Source organism: Botrytis deweyae (assembly GCF_014898535.1).
Source record: "Botrytis deweyae strain B1 chromosome Unknown BDEW_013, whole genome shotgun sequence".
Taxonomy (NCBI): domain Eukaryota; kingdom Fungi; phylum Ascomycota; class Leotiomycetes; order Helotiales; family Sclerotiniaceae; genus Botrytis; species Botrytis deweyae.
This window is the reverse complement of record NW_024066220.1, coordinates 270,633-294,859: the sequence shown is the minus strand read 5'-3', so window position 1 is coordinate 294,859 and position 24,227 is coordinate 270,633. Positions and strand designations below refer to the sequence as shown.

Below are 24,227 nucleotides of genomic sequence, written 5' to 3'. Positions count from 1 at the left end.
ATTCCGAACTAAAATATCTACCGACCAAGTAGATAAAACCTGCCCATGCTGTGCTGTACTCAGCTGTGAATCATTCACATTACCCGACCCTTTTTATATTCATTATTGTTGTCTACAAGAAAATTTCTTCAATTATATCCAATCTCACTTTGGACCATTCCAACAAATTTCCAGCCTGACGTGCAGTCCCGATAAGAGATAAAAGCGGCATATATTTATATTCGGTACAAGGATTAGCACGATCTAATTTCACCTTGGGATTTTTTAAATATCGCGACCGATTACGTCTCGATCAACGCGACTTTTCAACATGCCCCCACGACGATCCCGAGACAGCGATACTATCGTTGTTGATAAAGATGGTGACGATGAGTGGGCAGCACCATCTTCACCTGAATCAATAGGATCTGATATTGATTTCGCACCAAGAAACAAAATGGCGGCCGTTAGTCCTCAAAACCTCGAGTCGCCTGAGCCAGAGCTGGCTGACGAACCTTCGATCGCGACGCCCAGTTCAGCATCTAAACGATATAGCCCCAGCACACCTCCGAAGTATTTGAATCAAATTTCATTCAGAGATCCAAACTCATCAACAATGGAGGAAAGATTACAAATGATGCCTGCAAAACGTTCTTTGCCTTGGAGGGAAGGAGTCGAAGCGGGCTCTGAGATCGAGACTGGAGGAGATTCCCGTAGGAAACAAATTAGATTTGGCTGTTTGCTTGCTACTCGAGGAAATGTAGTTGAGGATCCTTGCCTCTCATGTGCCAATGCTCGGGGAAAGTTCACCTTATGTATCGCGCTGCCAGGATTTTTCAAGGGAGCATGCGCTAGCTGTCAATTAAGTGGCAGACCAAACCGTTGCAGCATCAAGACTAATGAAGAGAGTAAGTTTTTCTTTGCGAGAAATTAACATCAATTACTAATTGCATACCAATGTAGTCGAGCCCGATGAATTTACTGCAGAAGACGGAATTCGCGTGACTCCAGAACCTGAATCTTCAAGTGCACGGAGAGCATCAGCAAAGAATACTGTCAAACAGACGCCAGATAAGTCTAGTACAAAAAATAAGTCTGAAGAAAGCAATCATTCTGGTCCGCCAGCAAAGAAAGCCCGTGTCGAAGAACCAGAAAAGCCAATTCAAACGGGATGGCAAGAACCTCCTGTAGTAGACACAGGTTTGGGATCTACAAAGACGCGCGGAGGACGCCCACCTCGTTCATCTTTAACCTCATGGGCACCTGTCAATTCTCCACACATGGCTACGCGTAACTCGTCCACACCCAACACTCGAAATGGTGGTTTACGCAAGTCTGTTGGCAAATCTGCTGAGAAGGAATCGACCGTCAAGGAACCAACCAGAAAACCAAGCAATACTCCAAGTGCAAGTACTCCTCAGTCAGCTCCAAGCAGACCGGCATCTACAACTTGGGCTTCTGTCAACCAGACTCAAGCAGGATCCCAACCTACATTTCCAAATCTACCCAGACCACAAATTCCAAAACCACAACATGAGCAGTCCAAGCCAGAGCAACAACAAGATAAACCAGACCCGAAGCAAGCCAAACCACCACAATCTCAACCTCCTCAACCTCAAGCTCAACAGCAGCAGCCGCCTCAAACTAGACTACAGCAACATCAAGCTCAAGTACAACAACAGCAAATTCAGGCCCAAGTCCAGCAACAGCAGCAGGCGCAATACCAATCTCCATTTCCACCTCCACCTCCAGTCCAACATCAACCCCAACCCCAACATCAACCCCTACCCCTACCCCAACACCAGCACCAACCTTTACCCCAACACCAACCTCAACCTCAACTACCTCATCCGCAATTTCAAGTTCAACCTAATCACAGCCCCAACGTCTTCGCAGGTCAGCAACAAGTCATCATGAGTAATGGATCAACTATATCGCAACCCCCACCCCAGAAAGCGGGCAACAAACGTCAACAACGAGAATACCAACCAACTTTTGTCACTACCCCGAACGGACTAAGTTTTGCCGCGGCTCCACTCATAGAAACTTTGCCAAAGCGAAAGCAATTACAGCTAATGGGAATTATCAGTGGTCTTCAAGGAGGTATTGACAATATCCAGAGAGAGCTTAATACGTTGAAGAAAACACTTGGTGTGGAGGATGATGATAATTGATACGTTGCTTCGATGACATTCTGAAATTCACAAGCATTACGGCATCAGAGTACATAAGTTTTGTAAACTAGCCTATATTAAACCTAATAACAATAAAAATGCGTGAATCTAGAAATTATACTTGCTGATAATCTCACGATGTTACAGGTGATTTAAATGATACAGTGATCATAATATGATATCTACATCGCTATGAAAAGACTTCAAAATGAACTCTAAATGCCCATTGTAGGAGATCAGCTAATTTGGTGAAGAATCTCTTCATAAGCGAAAACATGCGAGCGTTCAAGCTGTGCCCTGAAGTCATAGAAAATCACCTTCAAGTAGGTACCTAGGTAGGTAGCTTTAACAAATAAAATTAAATCAAAGTATTTTCTCAATTCACTCTTTATGGGATCCTGTATTGTTGGGAAAGGAATTGAGGGATCGATTTCATGATGCTTTACATCTAATTCATAATTGTGTCTAGTAACCCTTTGCCGAGTCAATCTAGTTAGATGTACGGTTCCGGAGGCTAGGCACACCGATAAGAGTAAAATTTAAGGTTATCGCTTAGGCCTAACCACCTCAAGCTAGACCAATCACTCACTTAGCTCTGCACATAACAAAATCTCTTGCTGTCAAGTCCCGCCGACCAGCTAATAAACCACATCATATAAAATGGAACTTCGCGACCGAGGTAACGCATCCGCCAAAACAAGATATTCAGCCAACGGACCAGGACTCTGGACGCGACAGACTGCCGACAACGCGCCAACTCCTGAACCGCTCAATCGTTCTGAAGCAAGTTCAACTTCGCCGTCACCAGAAAGAAAACCAAAGCGAAAAAGAGAAGGAAGAAATATGCGTCCCAGGAGACATAGGGCGCCTTCGTTCAGAACGGATATGACGGATGATATAGAAATGAGTGAGACGCCAGAAATAGGTCCAGGACAAAACTACACACAGAACGGACAAGCGTCAGAAAGTAGCAACGAAGAAAGAGTCAATGGACGAGAGTTAAGCCATGGAGATACCTCTGCAGACGAAGCAAACGACAAGTACTACTCATTTGGCAACCATAGAAATGAGCCGACTTTTCTCGATCGCATCAAGGTTCTACCCGAAATGCGCGATCTACCATGGCGCGAAGACCAGGAATTACCACCGGAAAGATCGACCGAGAGTCAACGTGTTCAGCAGAGAGGTGCATGTATGGTAGCCACCAGAGGAAGAATAATGGCAAACCCATGTGCGCATTGTAAACAGGGCTTTGGACGATTCTCTCACTGTATTGTGCTGGAAGAATGGTTTCAAGGAGCTTGCGCGACTTGTATTTTCACGAGTAAAGGGAATAAATGCAGTTTGAGAATAAAAAATCTGGGTATCTACATCTTCTGTTTTATGATCTCGTATGGTGAAAATACTATTACTGACTCTTGGATTTCACAATTGTAGGGGATCAAGATGCCAGAGCTTTAAGATATACGGAAAAAGTTGAACCCCCCACCAAGCGAAAGCGATCCGAATTCGAAAACCCATCATTTGAAGAGGAGAATAGCATATTCAGTAAATTCAATTCACCAGGTCATTATGTCAGTCCATACCCACCTCTTCCGTCTATACCACGACCACCATTAAGAACCCCCGGATTGAAGGAAGCTCAAGAAGCAGAATTGGATTCCATGTTACAAGCTCAAATTGCCCGCGAAGAACTCGATCAAGGAAATATGGATGAAGGGGAACCAGGCGCAAATGGGCAACAGTCACGCGCAGCTCCAATTGTATTGCATCGACCACGATTCTACGAAACTCCTGCGATTAAACAAGTCATACAACAGGGAGGTCCACCTCTTCAAAATAATCAATTTGCCCAGCCGTTGCCGATGCACAATTTTCCCAACAATCAAATTGTGCAATATCCTATCCCAGCCGACGGTTCTATGATGAAAGAACGATCTCTCATCGACGACACCCCGAAGAGTACGCAAAAACAACTATTTACTGTCCTGAGCGGAGTGGCAGGAGGACTCCAACAACTACAAAAAGAATTGAATTCGTTGAAGTCGGTTCTGGGATGGGATAATGAAGATGATGAACAAGAAGTCGTTCGTCAACAAAACTCATTGTCGCACAAAGATCCTCGACATGGTCCTTGAGCTACTATACTTGACATGAGAAGAGCTAGCTAGAGATTATTAAATAGTTGGCTGTTTATAAGACCCATATATGTAAGGATGTTACACGAGGAAATCAACCCCGTTGTTTGTCAGACTTAACTGAGCGGATTTGCATCTTCCGAAGAGAGGTTAACGATTTGTCGCCGAATTTACGGAACTCGAAATTCAATGGCTGGGCATGATAATTATGAATTGGCTTTTGGTCTTGAGGGAATTTGAGGGAAAGAAGGAAAGCAAAAAGTTGACGAATAAATTGCTCGAGAACAGGGGATTGATTTTACTCGTTCTATATCGATATTACTCGAAAATGGAAGTGAATGAAAGGAAAGGGAATGAATGAATGAGAGGTCTGGAATTCAAGACACGAGAAGTGATGAATTTGGAGAAAGCGGAAGGGTTGTGGGAACACAATTGATGATTGATTGATTGATTGATTGATTGATGGATTGATGGACACAGCAGTTTCGGAATGAAGAAGAGAAGAGGATGATATCAGGTGTGTGTATGTACTACATGTATACTATATGAAGTATTGATAGGCGAGCGAGTGAGTGAGCGAAGGAGGGATTACGGATTGCGGATCATGAAGTACCTACCTACCTATGCAAATCTGGACATCTGGAATGGATGAATGGATAAATGGATGAATGGACGAATGAACGCATAGACGCATACCGTAGATGCGATGATATTCATGAAGCGGTTAGGGAAATATGAGGATACCTACGTAGTATGCATATGAATGGATTAAGTTAAGTATTCTCAGGTGTGTGGAGAATAGGTAGCCAGCCTCGAGCCAGCCATACGATACGATAAGATAAGCATGTGTATATGTATATGTACCTAGGTAGGATGTCTGTGTGAGCGAGCTAGAGGGCAGAGAGAGAGAGAGAGAGAGAGAGAGGAAAATGATAAAGTAAAAGTAAAAGTAAAATGAAAGTAAAATAAATACATGCTAAAGTTGAAGGCTAAAGTTGAAGTTAAAGTTGAAGTTGAAGTTGAAGTTTATATTCGCTAATAAGTAATAAGTAATAAGTAAGCAGGAATAATCTTGGAAGTCATTGGTATGTGGATGAGTAGGTAGGTATCTTTCGTGATGGTGATGGTGGTGGTGATGGTGATGGTGATGGTGTTGGTGATGGTGATGGTGATGGTGATGAGCTCTGTTTGTAGTATGTTTATGTTTATGTTTATGTTTATGTACCTAGGTAGTATGTACTAGGTAGTATTATATTATTTTCTTCGATTATGTATAAGTATACGGTACTTATGTCAGGAAATTAAAATTATCTATTAGGTATGATGTGAATGTATGAAAATTTCCAAGATTGAAATGAAATGTATATGTGGAGCTTGTGTATGTATATATATATGTATGTATGTATATGTATTGTATCATGTATATCATGTGTATCGAAATCGATAGCGGGATTTATTGTAGTGTATATATTCTTACTATGTTTACTATCTGTATTGTATGTACGATATTGTATTGTAAGTAATGTACGATATGTATTGTATATACCTATAATAATTGGTCGAGAATCAAGATCGAGATATGTAGGCAGGCTTTCCTTGTTTTGTTTACCTACGAGCCTACCGAGCTACTTGCTTGTCTTGTGTGCATCTTCGTTACTCCACATACCTACTGTGAAGTGTTTGGGCGAATTGGATGGAAGGAGGGAGGGTGGATCAGTAGATGCCCAGGCCAGGTGGGCAGATGAATATAACGTTCGTTAGTGGCGTTGGGATGGGGCGGGTACGAGATATAGATTGTGGAGCTTTCTTTTAGTTTTTAGCTAGCTTTTGATGGATGGATGGATGGAGAGTGATGAGTGATGAGTGTATATATGTATGTATGTATATATGTATATATGTATGATGAATAGATGGATGGATAACTGATCAAATGAGTGATTGAATATCTAATTAATATATCCATGGATAGATACTGATATCGACGGGATTGGTGGATGGCGATATTTAATTGGTGGGTGGTGACGGGTTGGTCGATAGCGGCAGGTACTACTAGGTAGGTATATATGTACGAGGTATGTATATGTGCATTGAGTTGGAATTTATCCTTTGGCACTTGCAGTTACTTGCACTGGTGAGTGTAGGTACGAGGACTCTAGTAGGTACGAGATGAGGACTAGCTAGGTATTTTACTATGAGGTGCTTTTCATTCGTTTCGTTTCGTTTCGTCTCGTCTCGTTTCGTTATCTTGGTTTCTTTTTATTTCTTCATCTTCTTCATCTTCATCTTCCTCCTCCTCCTCCTCCTCTTCCTCTTCTTCAACTTCTACACTCTACTGTCGTTTTCACTTCATCTCGATCATCACTGTCGCTTTCGCAGATATACTTCTGGTGCTTTATTATCAGTTATCAACACGATTGATAGATACCATTTATATATTCTCAATCGTTTCGATTGCTATAAACAAATACCGGATTCTTTCTTTCTTTCTTTCCTTCTTCTTTCGTTGAAGTCCCGATAACCTTAAGCCTTGATCTTCAATTCTGGGGAAATTCTCCACCGGGAGCTCTTATCAGTCACCCACGAGCCACTCCACATTCCAGAGCTCCATGCGATAAAAATAAAAATATTCGAGTACATCATAGCCAATTCCGGACCGCGATAGAATTCTCGGAAACTCCTTTGTCGTTTTCGGAAAATACCTATCGATTTATATTTATAGATATATTCGAATTCAAAACGTCACGCTCTTGGCAGATTGCTTTAGGTTGTGTGGTTGTGTGGTTGTGTCCATCGCCGAATTCGCAATGCGATTTTGAATGTGAGGATTGCGTTACATGAGTGAAATGGATGCTTATTCACTATTTGATGTATGAACAATTTCTTGAGGAAATCTCTGCTGGGAATTTCAATCTTATATGGATTTTATGAGGCATATTGTGTTTAGTTTGGTTTAACTGGATTTGACTTGAGAAGAAATATTTGGAGATTTGGTATCTGCTTCAACAAATCAAGTGAGAGACATTCCACGCACAATGTCGCCGTTACGAAAAGTTTCTCCTCCTGCAAAGGTTGAGATGCGCAATTCTCAACAACCTCTTATGGAAATGGTTCAAGCTGGACGCTCAAATGTGTCGTTGGCAATAAATATCAACGCGGGCCCATCGAATTCACCTAGTTCTACTACAGATATTGTCAGACCGGACTCACGAAGACTTTCAAATACTCCGCCAATGGAACGACGTGCATCTAATTTAAGTATGAATCGAAAATCATATTTGCCAGTTATACCATCTCCTCTCAATCCTTCGACTTCATCAACGACAGTTAATAGTAGTGACGAAACAAAAAGTGGTTTAATGGGTGGTACGATTTCACCTGCAGGTTCTTCTTCTTCTGGAGATCTACCTCTTCCTACATCCACAGATTCGAGTGGAAATACACCAAACAATGGAAATACAAATAAGAGAGGAAAGGGTCTGAGTTCTCCGCAACAACTTCTAAGACGAAAATCAGAATTGGCAGGAATTGGTTTGCCGATTGGAGATCCATCACGAACGGGTACACCAAAAGGATTAAAAGATCTAGGCCATGATTACTCCCGCTATCCCAATTCTCGCACACCATCTTCATACGGTTCGGAACTAAATGCTCCTCGCCCACTTTTTATATCTGAAGCGTCTACATCCTCGGACTCCTTATCTTCTTCTATACCTCGAAATCCCTTTCGCGATTCCAGCGCCGCTCTCATCGATAATCCTGAAAAGTGGAATTATCCCGACGACCGCGTAGCAGCATTCCATCCCTATTTCGGAGGTGAAAAGGGATTTATACTATATGATGATGAAATTGAAGATGATGATAATCTTCACATGCCGAATGAAAATGACGATCGGGATTTTAAACCTACGTTTCATGAGTGGATGGAAAAGAAAAGTTTGATAAATGCCATTGGAGGGGTTTTTATGGTTATTGGATTGCTTTGTGTTTTTATCTTGTTGCCGGTGTTGACTTTTACGACGAGGGTTTGGGGGACCGGGGGAGGAGGTGGTGGGAATTATGTGGATTATGGACCGGCGTGGGCGCATGTTAATAATGTTAGTTTGATCTTTTTTTTTTCTTGTGTTTTGTCTTCTCTCTCAACCTGTAACCTTTCTCCTCCCGAATCTTTCATGCTAACTCCCACAACAGAGAACTTATCCCCTCCTGCGCAATGTTCGCACAACCCTAATCGATCCCGACACACCCCAAGCTTCGAGAACTAGAAAATCAACATTCAATGGGGAAACTCTCAATCTAGTTTTCTCGGATGAATTTAATAATAATAATCGAACTTTTTATCCTGGGGATGATCCATTTTGGACGGCGCCGAATATTTGGTATGGGGCTACGCAGGATATGGAGTGGTATGGTGAGTTTTTGAGATTTTCTTCTTGTTTGGGATGGAGATGAGGATGGTGATTGAGGGAAAAGATGATTTGAGTATTGGATTTTGAGATTTGGCGAAAATTAAGGGGAAGAGAGGAGGCGAGAGAAGAGCCGAGAAACTGAAGGTGGAATTAAGGTTGTGGGGTTCTTGGCATGCATGATGAGCAAGTCAGATTTGGTTTCCATATTTCAGCAATGATGCATGCCGTTCTGGACTTCGTATTTTGAAGATAGTATTCACTGCCCATATACTAATACTCTTATAGATCCCGTAGCCGTCACAACTGGAGGAGGCACTTTGCAATTACGCATGGATGCTTTTGCAAACCATAACCTCGGATACCAATCCGGTATGCTTAACTCTTGGAACCAACTTTGTTTCAAAGGCGGTATCCTCGAAGTATCCATCTCCCTTCCAGGCCCCTCCGCAGTTCCTGGTCTCTGGCCCGGTGTCTGGTCCATGGGTAATTTGGGTCGTCCAGGCTATAAAGCTACTACCGAAGGCGTGTGGCCTTACACCTACAACTCCTGCGATTACGGTATTACCCCCAACCAAAGCTCTCCCGATGGACTCTCCGAGCTCCCAGGTCAAAAACTCAATTCCTGCACATGCAAAGGCCAAGATCATCCCACCCCCGGAACCGGTCGCGGAGCCCCAGAAATCGACGTCCTAGAAGGAAGCGTCGATCCCAATAATCGCATTGGCGTCGTAACACAATCATTTCAAGTCGCTCCCTTTGACGTCTTTTATCGACCCAATCACGCATTCCTCCAAATCCCCAACTACAACACCACAAATATGAATTCGTATTGCGGCGGTCCTTTCCAACAAGCAATCTCTGGCACCACCCTCCTCAACAACGACTGGTACGACGGCCTCCAATACCAAAAATACGCATTCGAATACACCCCCGGCGTTTCCTCCACGGGCAAAATCGCCTGGTTCGTCGGCGACGAACAAACATTCATGATGGACGGGCGCGCCATTGGCCAAAACGGAAATGTAGCCCAGAGACTCGTAAGCGAGGAACCCATGAGTGTGATTCTCAACCTGGGCATCAGCGGCGCCTGGAGTCAGATTTTGCTCGGCGATCTGAGGTTTCCGACAACCATGCACGTGGATTATGTGAGGATTTATCAGCGCGAGGGGATGGAGAGCGTCACGTGTGATCCGAAAGGTTGGGAGACGACGGAGTATATTGAGAAACATCCGGTGGCGTATCGGAATGCGAATTTGACGGTATGTTTTTTTCTTTCGGTGTTTTGTTTTGAATCTCCTCCCCTTCCTCCCCTTTCCCGTTCCCTTTCCCTTTTCCATCCATCCACCTCCCTCCCTATCCATCCATCCACCCCCCTACACATCACCTCCCTATCCACCCCCCTACATATCACCACAATAAACCAAACCAAACCCCAAAAACCCCAGCTAACAACCCACTCTCCTACCCCAACAGGCATGGAACCAGACAGGCTACGAATGGCCTACCAATTCATTGATGAACGATTGTTAATTATTAATTATTAATTGTTAATTGTTAACTATAACTATAAATATAACTATAAACATAATATAATATAATATAATATAATATAATATAATATGATTGCTTGATTAATACATACATATATAGATATAGGTATCTATATATATTCTATTTCTATTCATTCATCTTCTGTTTTCTATTTTCTGCTTTCTGTTTTTCGTTTTCTATTTTTCGTTTTCTATTTTGTTTCTTTCTATTCCTCTTTCTGTTCCTCTTTCTGTTCCTCTTTCCCTCCCTCTTTCCCTCCCTCTTTCCCTCCCTCTTTCCCTCCCTCTTTCCCTCCCTCTTTCCCTCCCTCTTTCCCTCCCTCTTTCCCTCCCTCTTTCCCTCCCTCTTTCCCTCCCTCTTTCCCTCCCTCTTTCCCTCCCTCTTTCCCTCTCATAAATACACATAGACTTACATCACCATCACCATCATCATCATCACTCAAACTCACTACGAAACTCAATTAACTTAACATCATATCATATCATATCATCCATTTCGTTCAATACAAAAGAACACTAGACTATCTAGAGATCTACTTTCCATTCCATACCATGCCACGCCATGCCATTATATTTCATTTCCCTTCATTCCCCATACAATATCCCCCTTCATCGCATCGCATCGCATTGCAAAACTTTTCTTTCCCATCACTCAAGCTCATCATTCCCTACCCATCATACAACGCATAGTGTAACTGATCAACCAGACATATACGAATGATATCAATCCGCTCCCAGCAGAAAAAAAAGAGCAAATCAAACTAACTAGCTAGCTGAAGCTTAATGCAAGTAAACCCCTTAAATTGCAAGCGAAGTTGTGAAAAAAAAAAAGTGAAAAAAATAAAAAGGCAAAAAACACCAGACCTCCCTAAATCCATCCGAAGAAAAAATATCTGGTAACTAATTATCGGTAAATTAAATAAATTTACCAATCAAGCGGTTCCTTGATTTCCTCTCCCCGATTAGTTGTAGGTACTGGTTTTGGTTTGACTGCCAACTTTCCATTCTTTCCTCTCTTCAAATATCCACTACCATCTAACCATGGTGTCTCCTTTGTCATCTTCTTCTCAAAATTCGAAATCTTATCTTCCATTTGAAGAGTCAATCCAATATCATCCAATCCATTGACTAAGCAATGTTTTCTGAATTCTTCCACCTCGAAACTACAAATTTTCTTTCCAGATTCATCATTGATGACTTGATTTGGAAGATCAATCTCAATTTCCTTGCCTGCATATGCTTCTGCTGCAATGGCATCGAGATCGGCCTTGTTGGTGATTGGGATTGGAAGCATACCGTTCTTGAAAGTGTTGTTGAAGAAGATATCCGCGAAAGATGGGGCAATGATACATTTGATACCGAAATCAAGAAGAGCCCATGGAGCGTGCTCACGAGAACTTCCACATCCGAAATTTGGTCCAGTGACAACGAGAACCTTAGCCTTTCTGTATGGTTCTTGGTTAAGAACGAATTCCGGCTTCTCCGTTCCATCTTCGTTGAAACGAAGAGCATAGAAAAGAGCAGATCCAAGGCCAGTTCTCTTGATAGTCTTCAAAAATTGTTTAGGAATGATAGCGTCGGTATCGGCATTAGCTCTGTCTAATGGTGCTGCAATTCCCTTGTAGACTTCGAATTTTGGAAGACCAGCAGAGGAGTGTGCAGCGGTGGTGTTTGTGTGTGGGGAGTTATCTTCTGGTTGATCACCGATAACTTCTCGCTCTTCATCATCAGTTTCGACACGTTCATCAACATGTGCCTTGCCTTGATAACTAGTTGGTGATACCTTCTTTGGTGCTGAATCGGCTCCCTGGGCAAATTTTCTCACATCTGTAAGCTTACCAACAATAGCGGAAGCTGCTGCTGAAGCTGGCGATACTAAATGAGTACGACTTCCAGCTCCTTGACGACCTTCGAAATTTCTGTTACTGGTACTAGCACATCTCTCCTTTGGTGCCAAGATATCAGGATTCATTCCGAGACACATACTGCAACCAGCTTCTCTCCATTCGAACCCAGCATCCATGAAAATCTTATCCAGACCTTCATCTTCTGCCATACTCTTGACAAGACCGGAACCTGGAACAACCATTGCTCGCTTGATGTTGGCAGCAATCTTTTTTCCCTTGACAATACCAGCTGCAGCTCGGAGATCCTCGATTCTGGCATTTGTACAAGAACCAATGAAAACCTTGTCCAAAACAATCTCTTCCATTGGAGTTCCGGCAGTAAGTCCCATATATTCCAACATCTTAATAGCATTCTCCTTCTTTCCCTTGTCGGTGTAAGATTCTGGATCTGGAACTGAACCAGTAATTGGAACGACATCTTCAGGACTGGTACCCCAAGTAACTGTCGGAGCAACATCCTTTGCATCGATGAAGACATCGATATCGTACTTGGCGTTTTCGTCGGATTGTAAACTCTTCCAGTATTTTATAGCTCTCTCCCATTCCTCCGAACCATACTTTGGAGCAAGTGGTCTATCCTTGAGATACTCAAAAGTGGTCTCATCTGGAGCAATCATACCAGCTCTGGCACCACCCTCGATAGACATGTTACAGATCGACATTCTACCTTCCATACTCAAGCTCCGAATAACCGAACCACAAAACTCAATGACGGCACCCGTTCCACCAGCCGTACCAATTCTTCCAATCGCATGTAAGACGACATCCTTTGCTGTGACACCTGGTGCAAGTTCACCATCGATTTGAATTCTCATATTCTTGCTTCGCTTGGTAATCAAAGTTTGTGTCGCAAGTACATGCTCCACTTCACTCGTACCAATTCCGAAAGCCAAAGATCCAAAGGCACCATGTGTGGAAGTGTGACTGTCACCACAAACAACCGTGGTACCCGGAAGAGTGAAACCTTGTTCGGGACCAATGATGTGCACAATACCTTGACGCTTATCACCGAGACCAAAGTATGTGATTCCAAAATCCTTGACATTATCTTCGAGTGTCATACATTGAAGTCTAGAATCTTCTTCCTCGACGAAAGTTTCGATGTTTTTGAGGGATTTTCGGGAACTGGTTGGAACGTTCTAGAGGGAGCATTAGATTTGCATTTTTGTTGGATTTCATAGACGCAAACTTACATGATCAGTTGTAGCAAGAGTACAATCTGGTCTTCTAACTTTTCTACCGGCATTCTTTAAACCCTCGAAAGCTTGCTATAAAAATTGGTTAGGAATTTGACCCCATGATAAAGTACCAAAAGGAACATACCGGTGAAGTAACTTCGTGTACCAAATGTCTATCTATATCAAGAATCAGTATTTGAATGCCCAATTCCTTTCGAAATCCACATACCGATGTAAAGTAAGATGGTGCCATCCATTCTCTCATCTACGATATGGTCTTGGAGAACCTTATCGTAGAGAGTTTGAGGTCTCCCTTCAGCAGTAGGCATATTGGCGACTTGAATTGAAAACAACAAGACAAAGGTATCCTTCTAAAATGGTATCTCTTTCTTTCCTCTGGCGATTGACTTGGTATTGAATTCCCCCAAATGAACAAATTCTCAAAACTCCTCGGACAGAAAACTTTTATGAATGAAACGAAAAGAATTTCAGAAAAGGATTTACAAGAGGAGTAGAAGTAGGTAAGAAAGTAGTCAAGAGAATAATTCAAAGTTTCCAGGGAGTGCGGGGTGGATATTATTTTATGATGCTCTCCTCTCGAACAAACTCAAAGACCACTGGTGCCGATATCGGGGGTAGCTCCCAGATGATCTCCGGTCGGTGCAGATCCGGTGGCCAATGAAAGGAAAGGTATTACCTTTTCTGCCACTTTCTTGTCTTTTGTCATTTTCATGCAAGTTGACTCTGGAGCTGGGAATGGGATCCACTTTTGATTTGGGAAACCAAGCTTTTGTGTTGTGTATCTGCTATACAATGATGTATTGGCCAATTAAATTACATGTATTATTGACTAATAGATGATTCGTATTACTCATAACGGCCCCTCACTGTCGCTCAGTCTCGAAGGCGGTGAGGGTTGTTTTTATACTGTACATCCATCGTATACGTATGGTTATCCAATGAATGACTCAATCAAAGTCGTCGCGAAAGCGGAAGGGGTTGAATCGTCGAGACTCCAGTATCGGAATGTTTGACCTAACCATCGACTCTGTAGATAATACCTTGACCTACTACCAGCAGGAAGGTATGTTAAATCTCCGGTTGGTCAAACGATATAGAAGATAGATGATAGAATATAGAATACACAATTATAGAATATATACAAATACAACATGCAATATATTTATATTTTACATCTCTAATTCCCATTATATATATCGTAGTATCAGTCAGTACTTAGTAATCAAGATATTCAAAGTCATCCTCAACATACTATCAAAATAGATCATCAACATCTTAATCTTCATATCAAGCCAATCCAATCCAATCCAACTCTAGCCCTCGTTATCCATCACCCTCTCACGTGCCTCTCCCATCTCACCTCCCACCACCCGTCCCCCACCACCACGGGAATTCCGTTCCCCAATCCCCCTCATCCATCCATCCATCCATCCCATCCATCCATCTCATCCACAAACAAGCCGAACCCCCGATCCCGAAATAAGATCTCCATTACCTAGTACCTACCGCACCACTACGAGTATGGATACCATCCAGTCTCCAGCCACCTTCCTATTCCATCCCATTCCATCCAAATCAATCCAACTCTATCTAATTCCATTCGCTCATCCTATTTCGGTGTGTGCCTATGCATACATACATACCTACCTAGTACATACAGTACCTATCTCGCTTTCCATCGGCCCCGAGATCCCCTCTTAAATCTATCGATCCCTACCTAGGTATCCCTATCCCTACCTAGGTATCCCTATCCCTATCCATATCCCTATCCCTATCCCCATCCCTATCTATCTACGATATGATATCTCCCCTACAAAACAACCCCGCAAAATACAAACTACAAAATACAAAACACAACATCGCCGCACCAGCGACCTCGCACATCTATTCTCAAATCCTCAAATCCTCACATCTTCACCCGATCTCGGAGCTCGGGGCTCTGTTTACGGATTTGTTTATTCACAACCACAACCACTACTACCATCTACTAGATACTCACCATCTATTCGCTCTCGAGTAACCCCATTCAATCCATCCCATCCCAATATATCCCGATTTATCCTCCTAAGTTGTCTCTTCCCCTTCCCCCTTCTTAGGTAGGTATCCAAGTAAAAGCTAGTTAAATCAAATCAGATCAGATCAAATCCAACATCCCAATCTCAATCTCAATCTCAATCCTCCCAGCCCAAGTATCCCAATTTCCAATTCCCATCTTCCATCTTCGAATTCCCAATTCTCATCCCCCATCCCCCATCTCCCTACCACCATTCCCTCGCCTCGCCTCCCCTCCCCAACCCACCAATCTCACCAATCTCACCACCCACCCAAACACCAATATCACAACTCACCATCATTTCACCATATCCTCACCCCCTTGTCATCATCATTCTCACCCCCCTATCATCATCATCATCATCATCATCATACCCCATCCCATCCACAATATCCTCGCTAACCTTACCACGCACACGGACGATATATCACAACCTTCTCATCACATCCATTCATTCATTCATTCCCTCTAACCCTCAACTAAAATAAAAAAAAACACGACAATTAAATCCCCCCCTCCCTTCCAATTTTGATTTCAGGTCCAAAGTAGGATATCATATCCTAATAGTACCTACCTACCTACCTACCTACCTACCTACCTATTATAATCTTACAATGCCTACCTGGTAGCTCGCTAACTACAGTATTCATTCATTTTACCGAGTTACTCACCTTTAACATCTAATACCTAGGTAACTAAAACACTTAAATACTTAAATACTTCCATGAATGTATTAATTACATCGCTTTACTTTTCTTTCCCCAACTCCCAAAATCTAGCAAATTTCTTATCCGCAGATACTGTCGATAGCAAAATGTGCTGTGTAAACCCCAAAAGATCTTTCCTTCCCTCCCCTTTCCCCAACACCATGCTATAGAAACCCCACAAAAAACCCATAAAACAATCATCCCCGATATCTTCATCCCACCATCTCACCATCATACCATCATACCATCTACTCCAACCCCCTCTTCATCCTCACATACCCACCCCAATCTATCTTCCCTTCTCCCTCTAAATCCTCCTTCCACCCCTCCCCCTCCCCATCCCACAAACCCAATCCGCAAAGATGTCTCATGGTAGGTCTCCCATGTGGACAATTCCACGGCTGTTCAATCTCTCCCATATGCCTTACCACCTTTTCCATTTGTCCCTTTGTCAATGATTTCCCAATCATAATACTACTCCTACAAGCCCTCATCGCGAACATTTTTCTAACTTTACTCGGCCTTACCATTCCGGCTCTACCACCACTTTCCGCCAATAGCGCAATCAATTCCTCAAGATCATTAATTGAGAAAGTGGTTTCTCGAGAAACAGGAAGAGAGACAAGTTGACATCTTCCCCCTACGTCTTGGGATGATTGATCGATGGTCAAAATAAATCCATTTTGTTCCAAAATATCGAGGTTTTCAGCTACAATTTCTTCCTCGAGTGCTGTGAGAGAAAGTGTTTTGGGGTAAACCAATCTTTGCGATTGTACTATTGTAGTAGCTTGCAATCGTTCAAAATTGTACTTTTCGTCTGATGAATGTTGATCGATAATGAAAACATTATCTGCTGTTTGTATTCCACCATTTTCAGTCGTCGGCTCAGGGGCTTTCGATGCGAGAATAAAGCCGAGATTGAATTGACCAATAATTTTCATCTTAGCGAAATCACTCTTGGAGATTGTGAGGGAGAGCCGCTCTTCGGCACCGTCAGAATCGAGAGCTTCGTCTTGAGAAGCAGAAGCAGTTTGATTTGCGTACAAAGGGAGTGCATCTTGCAAAGATTCAAACTTCTGTTTTATATCAAGAACAGTAGTGTCAACAGTCTGTGTCAGGTTCAACGTGGATTCCTTCCTCTTCGCGCCACCTTTGACAAGTAATTTTGCACGAGAAACATTTTCTTGAGATGGTAGCGCAGCCGTTCTTTCAACCTCCTTAATCATCTCTTGGACTTTCGCTTCTTCGCGAACCTTTTTCTCCTTCTCATCCAAGTACTTTCCGTCTTCCTCCTCTCCATCTGCATTGTCTTCTGGAGGAGCTTCTGATAACACAGAAGCATCCTCATCTACCGGAGAAGCTGTTGGTGAATCTTCATCGACATCTGCATCAGAAGCGCTTGAGGAACCAGGTGCAGCGGTTTCTAACGTAGATTCTGGCTCTTCTATATCGATCATATCTGTATCATCGCTAGCTTCTGAGGTTTGAGTTCCAGGTGCACCGAATCGTTGCAGAAGCCGTTTCCCAAAAGATGGCATAGGTAAATTCTGCTGAAGTTTCCCACTTTCACGCAGGGAAGCAGAACTATTGTCAACTTTCAATCTTTTAGGGGGAGGTGTTCCAATAGAGCTCATCACAGTATGATCACCTATTGTTATTGTAGCCATCTCTTGTTGAGAACGTTGTGGTCTGCTACTTCCAAGCGAGCTCAGTATTCCCGGAGTAGACATCGGGGATGGTGATATAAGTTGAGGAATGGGTGGTTCTAACTGGGATGGACTGGGCGGGTCTTCAGCGCCTTCTAACGCTTTTGACCCTTCTCTCGAGACGCTAGCCTCAGCCATCCGGTCATTAAAATCAGCAACGTGTCGAGGGGGTCTATAAGTGGGCGCAGGCTGAGAGTCTTGAGCAGTCGCAATCGAGCTTTCAGGGCTCACAAGATCATCTTCAGCCTCCTCAACCCGAGCAGCTTCCCTGCCAAACTTGGATATCAATCTTTGCTTTTCCTTCGACGGACCTTGGTTAACATCTTGCATAGCCTTCGGAGGTGCAGGTTGTTGATCACTCCGTTCCTCAGACTTACGACCGACCCAATTCGAAATCAAACTTATAGCTGCGCCATCTCGCGACAATGAGTTTCGTGATATAGAAGAACGTTTTGCTTTTGAATTAGACTGCACATGAGAATCCTGACTAGCTGTGCTTTGAGCGTTACTAGATCGTCTAGAGTCCGAGATTGCGCCCGAAGCTTGCTCTCCCTCTCCCTCTTCCTCCTCCTCTTCTTCCGCGTCACCCTGCTCGGCAGATTGCGGGGATGCTTGCGGACGCTTTTGCAAATTTTTCGATGCACTAGCAGCCTCTCGATTAATAGTCAATTGTTTATATTGCGGTTGCTTCTGTGCTGACAACTGAGACACTGGTATTGTATGGTCCTGGCCTTCAAAAAGTCCAGCAAGAGCCGTCTTGAGGTTCTCCAACATACGACTCTGATCATGTAGTAAAATAGTACGTTTGTCAGGGCTAACATTGACATCATACAAATGAGTGTCTAATTCGATGTTAGCAAATATGAATGGGGACTGAGTGCTTCCCCATCCATTATATGATTTATAGACCTCGTTGAAAGCCTTTGCCACTTGAGGAAGTCCACACGGTCTTGAATTTACGAAAAACATTTGCCTGTCAGGAGTTTGACGTCCTTCTCCCGTAGCTGGACGCGAAATATGACCAATAATTCGGATGTCTTTGGTGCCATCATCAATTTGTGTACTCCGTTTCTGACTGGGGCCACTCGTAGGCTCTAACTCCAGACGTAAATCCATTGGTATTAATTGGGTAAGAGTCTTCGCGCCAAAAACGTTAACAATGTTCTCTCTAGTGGTAGGATTTCCTTTTGTAGAAAAAATTGTTGTCTTTTTGCCCTTAGCTGCCTGTTGCGAGACTGTAAATTTGATACCCGTTTGTATGCAAGCATATTGTCCCAGAACACCTGTAACCTTACTCCATTCTCGTTTTATATTCTTCTCAAGCTCTCGTCTTCTCACTGGCAGATTGTTGAATAGGTTCTCTACTATCACCGTAGTTCCTTTTTGCGCCGCCACAACAGATGTGCCTTTTAACTTCCCTGAGATCTCGAATTCGAGCTTCGTACCTTTCGGGGCACTTTCTGGCATGCATGTAATGACAGAAAAATTTGAGAGCGCACATAGTGAAGATAAGGCTTCGCCACGGAATCCAAATGTTTGAAGGGTCGTAAGGTCGTTGTATGTGGTCAATTTCGAGGTATAATGTTTGAGTGCTAGGGTATCATAATTGTGCGGAGAAATTCCACCACCATTGTCTTGTACCTCGATTGCTTCGAGTCCTTGATTTTTAAATCGCACATCTATTGAATCTTTAGTAAGCTAGATCTCAAGAGTATAGGTATGTGAACGTTCTTACCAATACTCGTTGCTCCAGCATCCAGACTATTCTCCACCAGTTCTTTCACCACCGAACATAAATCGACAATTACTTGGCCAGACTGGATCTGATGGATCTGTAGATTTGTAAATCATTAGTAAGTACTATATAGTGAGCTGAAGTCCTAGAGATATCCTCACCGTCCGGCCTTCAATAGGTTTTATAGTAGCCATGTCATTTTCCTTTCGTTGTTGAACGCGGTTGATGTTGGGAAGACGCGCCTGAAGATCCACGACTTTAAAGTGGTTCGTTTTCGCGTCATAGAATGTCACTTCGACTTCAATGTGATGAATGGCAATACAAATTTTATTATCTATTTTATTATTTGAACGGATCTCGAAGTGAAATACTACATGTTCGAAAAGAAGGAGCACTGGTCAATCGAACCTTTCAGATGGGAAACCAGATACAGCGTCTACAATTGCTAACACCGGTCTGTACTCTCTCTCTCTCTTCCTTGAACCTAAATTTCGCGGGGTCAGATCACCCACCGGAGCACACCAGAGCAAAGTACTATGGACTATGGAATCTCCTACAGCTCTTCTCTTTCTTTCCAACGCATAAATATCGACTTCAGCCAATTCCCACAAACACAGTTCTAGTAAGTCAGTATGTCTACTCGAGGTCTACTACACTTTTCAAGCTCGTCGATTGATTCAAGCTATATTCCAGCTTGGCCAATAAAGGTTGATGCTATTTTCTTGCATTAGGTTATACACATCACAATCGTTAGCTAATAATTTCGTGGGAAACCTTCACCGCTTTCGTCGATCGGGAGGCCCATTCATCGATATCGGGAGAAAAGGAGATAATAGATAGAGAGATAGCATAGCATGATAAGATAGTGATAGATAGTAGGCTCGAGAGAGAGATAAGAGATTTTTTTTCATCATTTTCGCAGCATCATGTCATAAGAACGGGAGAAATGGAGTCTTCAGAACCATGAACTTTTATTTTGCTCCCGAAACGGAATTATCTCATCAATAAAGGCTAAACTATATCACAACGCTGCCATGCGCTTGCTATTCGAATATTGGACCGGCATTCGTTGCAAAAAGGGAAGCGATAGTGCATGAACATGCATGGACAGCACGAGCTTTGATTTTTGCGTCGTGCATGAGCAGAAGGGGGAGGAAAACCTGGCGAGAAAGAACACAACTTCACATCTACTCCTAACTCTCCATTGAAACTTATAGCTTAGAGTTCCTCCTTTCCTCAACAGCGTTGCCAATCGTGAAGTGTACGACAGACTTCATGCTGTTGCATGTCCAAGTCTAAAACGGGTGTCGTGAATTGCAATAGTTAAAAGATGTCGAAAGCGAAAGGTGGGTGGCTTATTATTTTGACATTAAAGTGGTGACGCGACCATCCATGCGTCTACCCGAATAATTTTTTTGGTGATGTGATGAGGATCATAAACATGACATGGGAAAGAAATGCAAGAAAGGAAGCGCATATTTTTGTAGTAGTACAATCCATCAATATGGGTGGATACTGGAGTACCAGTAGCAGTTTGATGTGAAGAGAATGCAAACAAATTTCCATTGGGATCAATGTGCTGCACTAGAGTAGAGGAAAGGGTTCGTTATGTGGTATCATCCATTGACAAGAAGCAAAAAAACGCCACACGCCAATCTTGATATTTTCATGAATCGCATAAGATCAATGAGAGGTGGTGGTGATTTTGCTGAACTATGAAGTGACTGATTGTGGAGTTGACGACTCACTGTCCCCAACCATATCTGCAACACGCATTTTCTTAGCGCGAGGTGCCCCGTCACGCAATTCGTTGAGTTCACGTTCAACATCATCCAGGCGACGCTTCAATTGATTTTCTCGACGTTGAGATTCCTCGAGTCGATTCATTAAATTATGCTCTGATTCTCTAAGCATCGCCACTCCTTGATTCGCATTGGCTTCATCCTGTTCAAGTTGGGTAACTCGACCACGAAAGAGTTCGTTTATAACCTCCAGCTCGTTGACGCGAGTTTTCAAAGAAGAATTCTGGGCGATAAGCTGTTCGTATGTCTGAGGCACTTCAAGGCCATGCGGACCATTCATAGATGGGGACGTGGACCGTATATCGCCAGGAGAAGGTTGTCGGATGTGCATAGGCGGAAGAGACGGGGAATGATTGTAATGATGTTCTTCCAAGCCATTTCCGTTGAATGGGGGTAAATGATTACCATACATCGAAGGAGTCGCAGTTCTGGAGATAGGAGAGTTCGATCCATCTGAATGACCATTGGCAGACTTTCCTGATGCTCTTCTATGTCCAAGTGAACCTGGCGGTGGTGTGCCAGCTTGCGATCGCGCTTGGTCAAGACCATTAGCTTCGTATAGAGTCTGCGACAGAACGCGTTAGCCATGGTGCCACTTCTGCAAAAACAATTATGATAGAATAAATAAACACCTTTTTCTTTGCACCCTGAGCAGTGCCCGAACTCTTAACGCGATTTCGACTCTTGATAACATCTGTCTTGAGGCTTATCGGCCGAGGTCGCCCGTGCAATTTCAGGAAGAGACCACAAGCATTGCATAATACCGAACCTATTTCATCTCTTCGCCATAAAGGAGTCGTGGAAGTCTGACAATTCTGACAGGTAGGCTGTTGGGTTTCGCGATCATTGTTAGCCATTGTAGCCATGATTGTGGTATTGATAGTATGATAATTTGCAAAATCGCTATCGTTATCGGAGATTGGGAAGGAACGAAAATTCTCGCAGATTGCTCTTGCTGATATCGCTTGAGGTAGGAAGTAGTGGGATGGGCAGGCACGGACGGAAAATCCCGAGTACGGTTGATCATAAAAGACTAAATGACAAGGGATGATGGACCTTTGAAGAAAAGGTGACCGTATAATACTTATCGGCACATCAATCCCCAAGGATTGGTAGGATAGGAGGGACAGGACGAAGAATATGGATTAGGAAAGGAAGAAAATGGAAAAGGTAAATAAACCTGTTACATGGAGATCAGATCATCAGACTCAGAGAGAGACATTGTAGAATGTTCCCGGCGATTTTCTGAACAATGACCATATAAAGAATAGAACGGGAGTTTGATACAAATAGACGACGTATAGTGGCATAAGGTGGCAGGTGAAAAAAGAGAATATACAACATACTGGTGAATTGTTTTGCCCTCCTCCGGATGTAGCAGATGGTGATGATGTCGCATACCCCATATTTACATTTTGTCCAACATTGAATGCTCTATAGTGTGCTAAATTAGCTTTTGAACCATGCTTTAGTATGCTGTGCATCATAGAATTCAATCATATGAAACTACAATTCCCTTATCCATGAAAGCTTCAAGGAATCCCAATGTTGAATCCAAATATCTTCGAGAATGGATTGTCTTTGTTCATTCTATAAGAAACAAGAAGCATTGAACTCAAAACTTTCATCTCCAATTGGATTGAAACCCTTCCATCATCCGAGACAATAGTAACATCGATTTATATTTTCCTCCGCAATTTAAACGTACCTCAATTGTGGTGAACTTGTACCCGAAGCTAATGAAGCCAGTGCTGATAGCCCAGGTAGTTGCGGCAGTGATGCGCTATGGTGTAGAGAGGAGTTCACTGTCGAGGTCGAAGATGGTCGAGAAATTGGATCCATGGGTGGCATGATTGGCAGTGATTGCCTCCCATCACTTATTGAGGGTGACATTCGGAATGGAGGCAGATCTCGACTTGAGTCTCCTGAAGAAGGCCGCAGATGGATATCGAGGGGCGATGCCCGATAAATGGGAGCGAGTGTAGAAGCCGTGGTTGCGGTTTGGGGGGGTTGTTATTAAATCACGTCCGAAATAGAACGCGAGGTATGTGGTTGTATTAAGGTTGAAATCGACTGTTCCTTAACTTTTATATATCTTCAAATGTCTATATCGAAAATAGCAGAGATCGTTCGAATTATAACTAGAAGGAGGGCGACTACGCTGACACTAGTAGCTGGAATGAAATTATTCTTCGAGAACTGCAGGTAAGTGAATGAAGCACGAGACTTTTCGGTTGACCCAAACGAATGACAATGATATTCAAACTTTTAAAAGGGATCGATTTGAATTTTGGGTATATGAGAACGATGAATGAAGAGACAGCAAATGATGTTACAATACAAAGTATCAAATCCGAGTTGCAAAGGTAGAGAGAGAAGTTATTGAGGGAAAAGGAATGGCAGCTGGATCCTGGCCGCCCCTTATCCATTCGCGCTACCCTGCAATCGAAACAATCTATAAAAAGGATACTCCCGGACGCAAGGTACCTGATAATGACATTATGACAAGCTCCAAAAATGTACAATTTTTACTACGAGGAATGAGTTATCTACCGACTCATCATTACTTTGGAAGTCAAAGAATGTATTTGAAATTGGGAGTACAATACGTAGGACTTTCACATTGTTATGATTGAATTGAACCACTTCATCTCCTCGGAATCTCCTCTACTCTGTGCAAATCTCTAGGTACAGCATTGAGCACATCAATCGATGCATGCAAGATCGGAACATCCATCTCACTAAAGCTGCTGCTAAGAAGCTATGGTAATATGAAGTTTCAAGATTCAGATAGATGGACGGATAAAAAAAAGCAATCTTCTAGAAGCAGTACGACAGAACGAGAATGAATGGAAGCAATCATCACTCAAA

General features: G+C 42.9%; 6 protein-coding genes across 6 annotated transcripts; 3 read left to right on the top strand and 3 right to left on the bottom strand.

The window, feature by feature from the left end:
• Positions 1–310: 310 nt before the first annotated feature.
• Positions 311–2,153, top strand: EAE98_006234 (uncharacterized protein; the record flags this gene model as incomplete). Its single annotated transcript, XM_038953857.1, has 3 exons — positions 311–887; positions 943–1,649; positions 1,881–2,153. 3 exons carry the CDS (start codon positions 311–313, stop codon positions 2,151–2,153), a joined length of 1,557 nt encoding a protein of 518 aa, XP_038809647.1.
• A 616-nt stretch (positions 2,154–2,769) lies between these two features.
• EAE98_006233 (uncharacterized protein) lies at positions 2,770–5,612 on the top strand. The gene is made up of 2 exons (XM_038953856.1): positions 2,770–3,516; positions 3,591–5,612. Exons 1-2 carry the CDS (start codon positions 2,814–2,816, stop codon positions 4,289–4,291), a joined length of 1,404 nt encoding a protein of 467 aa, XP_038809646.1. The 5' UTR covers positions 2,770–2,813; the 3' UTR covers positions 4,292–5,612.
• Positions 5,613–7,323: 1,711 nt separating this feature from the next.
• On the top strand, positions 7,324–10,227 carry EAE98_006232 (uncharacterized protein; the record flags this gene model as incomplete). The annotated part of the gene is made up of 4 exons (XM_038953855.1): positions 7,324–8,385; positions 8,480–8,699; positions 8,983–9,956; positions 10,171–10,227. 4 exons carry the CDS (start codon positions 7,324–7,326, stop codon positions 10,225–10,227), a joined length of 2,313 nt encoding a protein of 770 aa, XP_038809645.1.
• Positions 10,228–10,665: 438 nt separating this feature from the next.
• On the bottom strand, positions 10,666–13,862 carry EAE98_006231 (uncharacterized protein). Its single transcript, XM_038953854.1, has 4 exons — positions 13,562–13,862; positions 13,478–13,509; positions 13,348–13,422; positions 10,666–13,293 (listed from the first exon to the last, which is right to left on the bottom strand). The coding sequence occupies exons 1-4, from the start codon at positions 13,659–13,661 to the stop codon at positions 11,173–11,175; spliced, it is 2,328 nt and encodes a 775-aa protein (XP_038809644.1). The 5' UTR covers positions 13,662–13,862; the 3' UTR covers positions 10,666–11,172.
• Positions 13,863–16,361: 2,499 nt separating this feature from the next.
• EAE98_006230 (uncharacterized protein) lies at positions 16,362–19,748 on the bottom strand (the record flags this gene model as incomplete). The annotated part of the gene is made up of 3 exons (XM_038953853.1): positions 16,362–19,498; positions 19,555–19,651; positions 19,716–19,748. 3 exons carry the CDS (start codon positions 19,746–19,748, stop codon positions 16,362–16,364), a joined length of 3,267 nt encoding a protein of 1,088 aa, XP_038809643.1.
• Positions 19,749–20,445: 697 nt separating this feature from the next.
• EAE98_006229 (uncharacterized protein) lies at positions 20,446–23,740 on the bottom strand. Its single transcript, XM_038953852.1, has 4 exons — positions 23,065–23,740; positions 22,703–22,790; positions 21,989–22,183; positions 20,446–21,921 (listed from the first exon to the last, which is right to left on the bottom strand). Exons 1-4 carry the CDS (start codon positions 23,247–23,249, stop codon positions 21,268–21,270), a joined length of 1,122 nt encoding a protein of 373 aa, XP_038809642.1. The 5' UTR covers positions 23,250–23,740; the 3' UTR covers positions 20,446–21,267.
• Between the last annotated feature and the right edge of the window lie 487 nt (positions 23,741–24,227).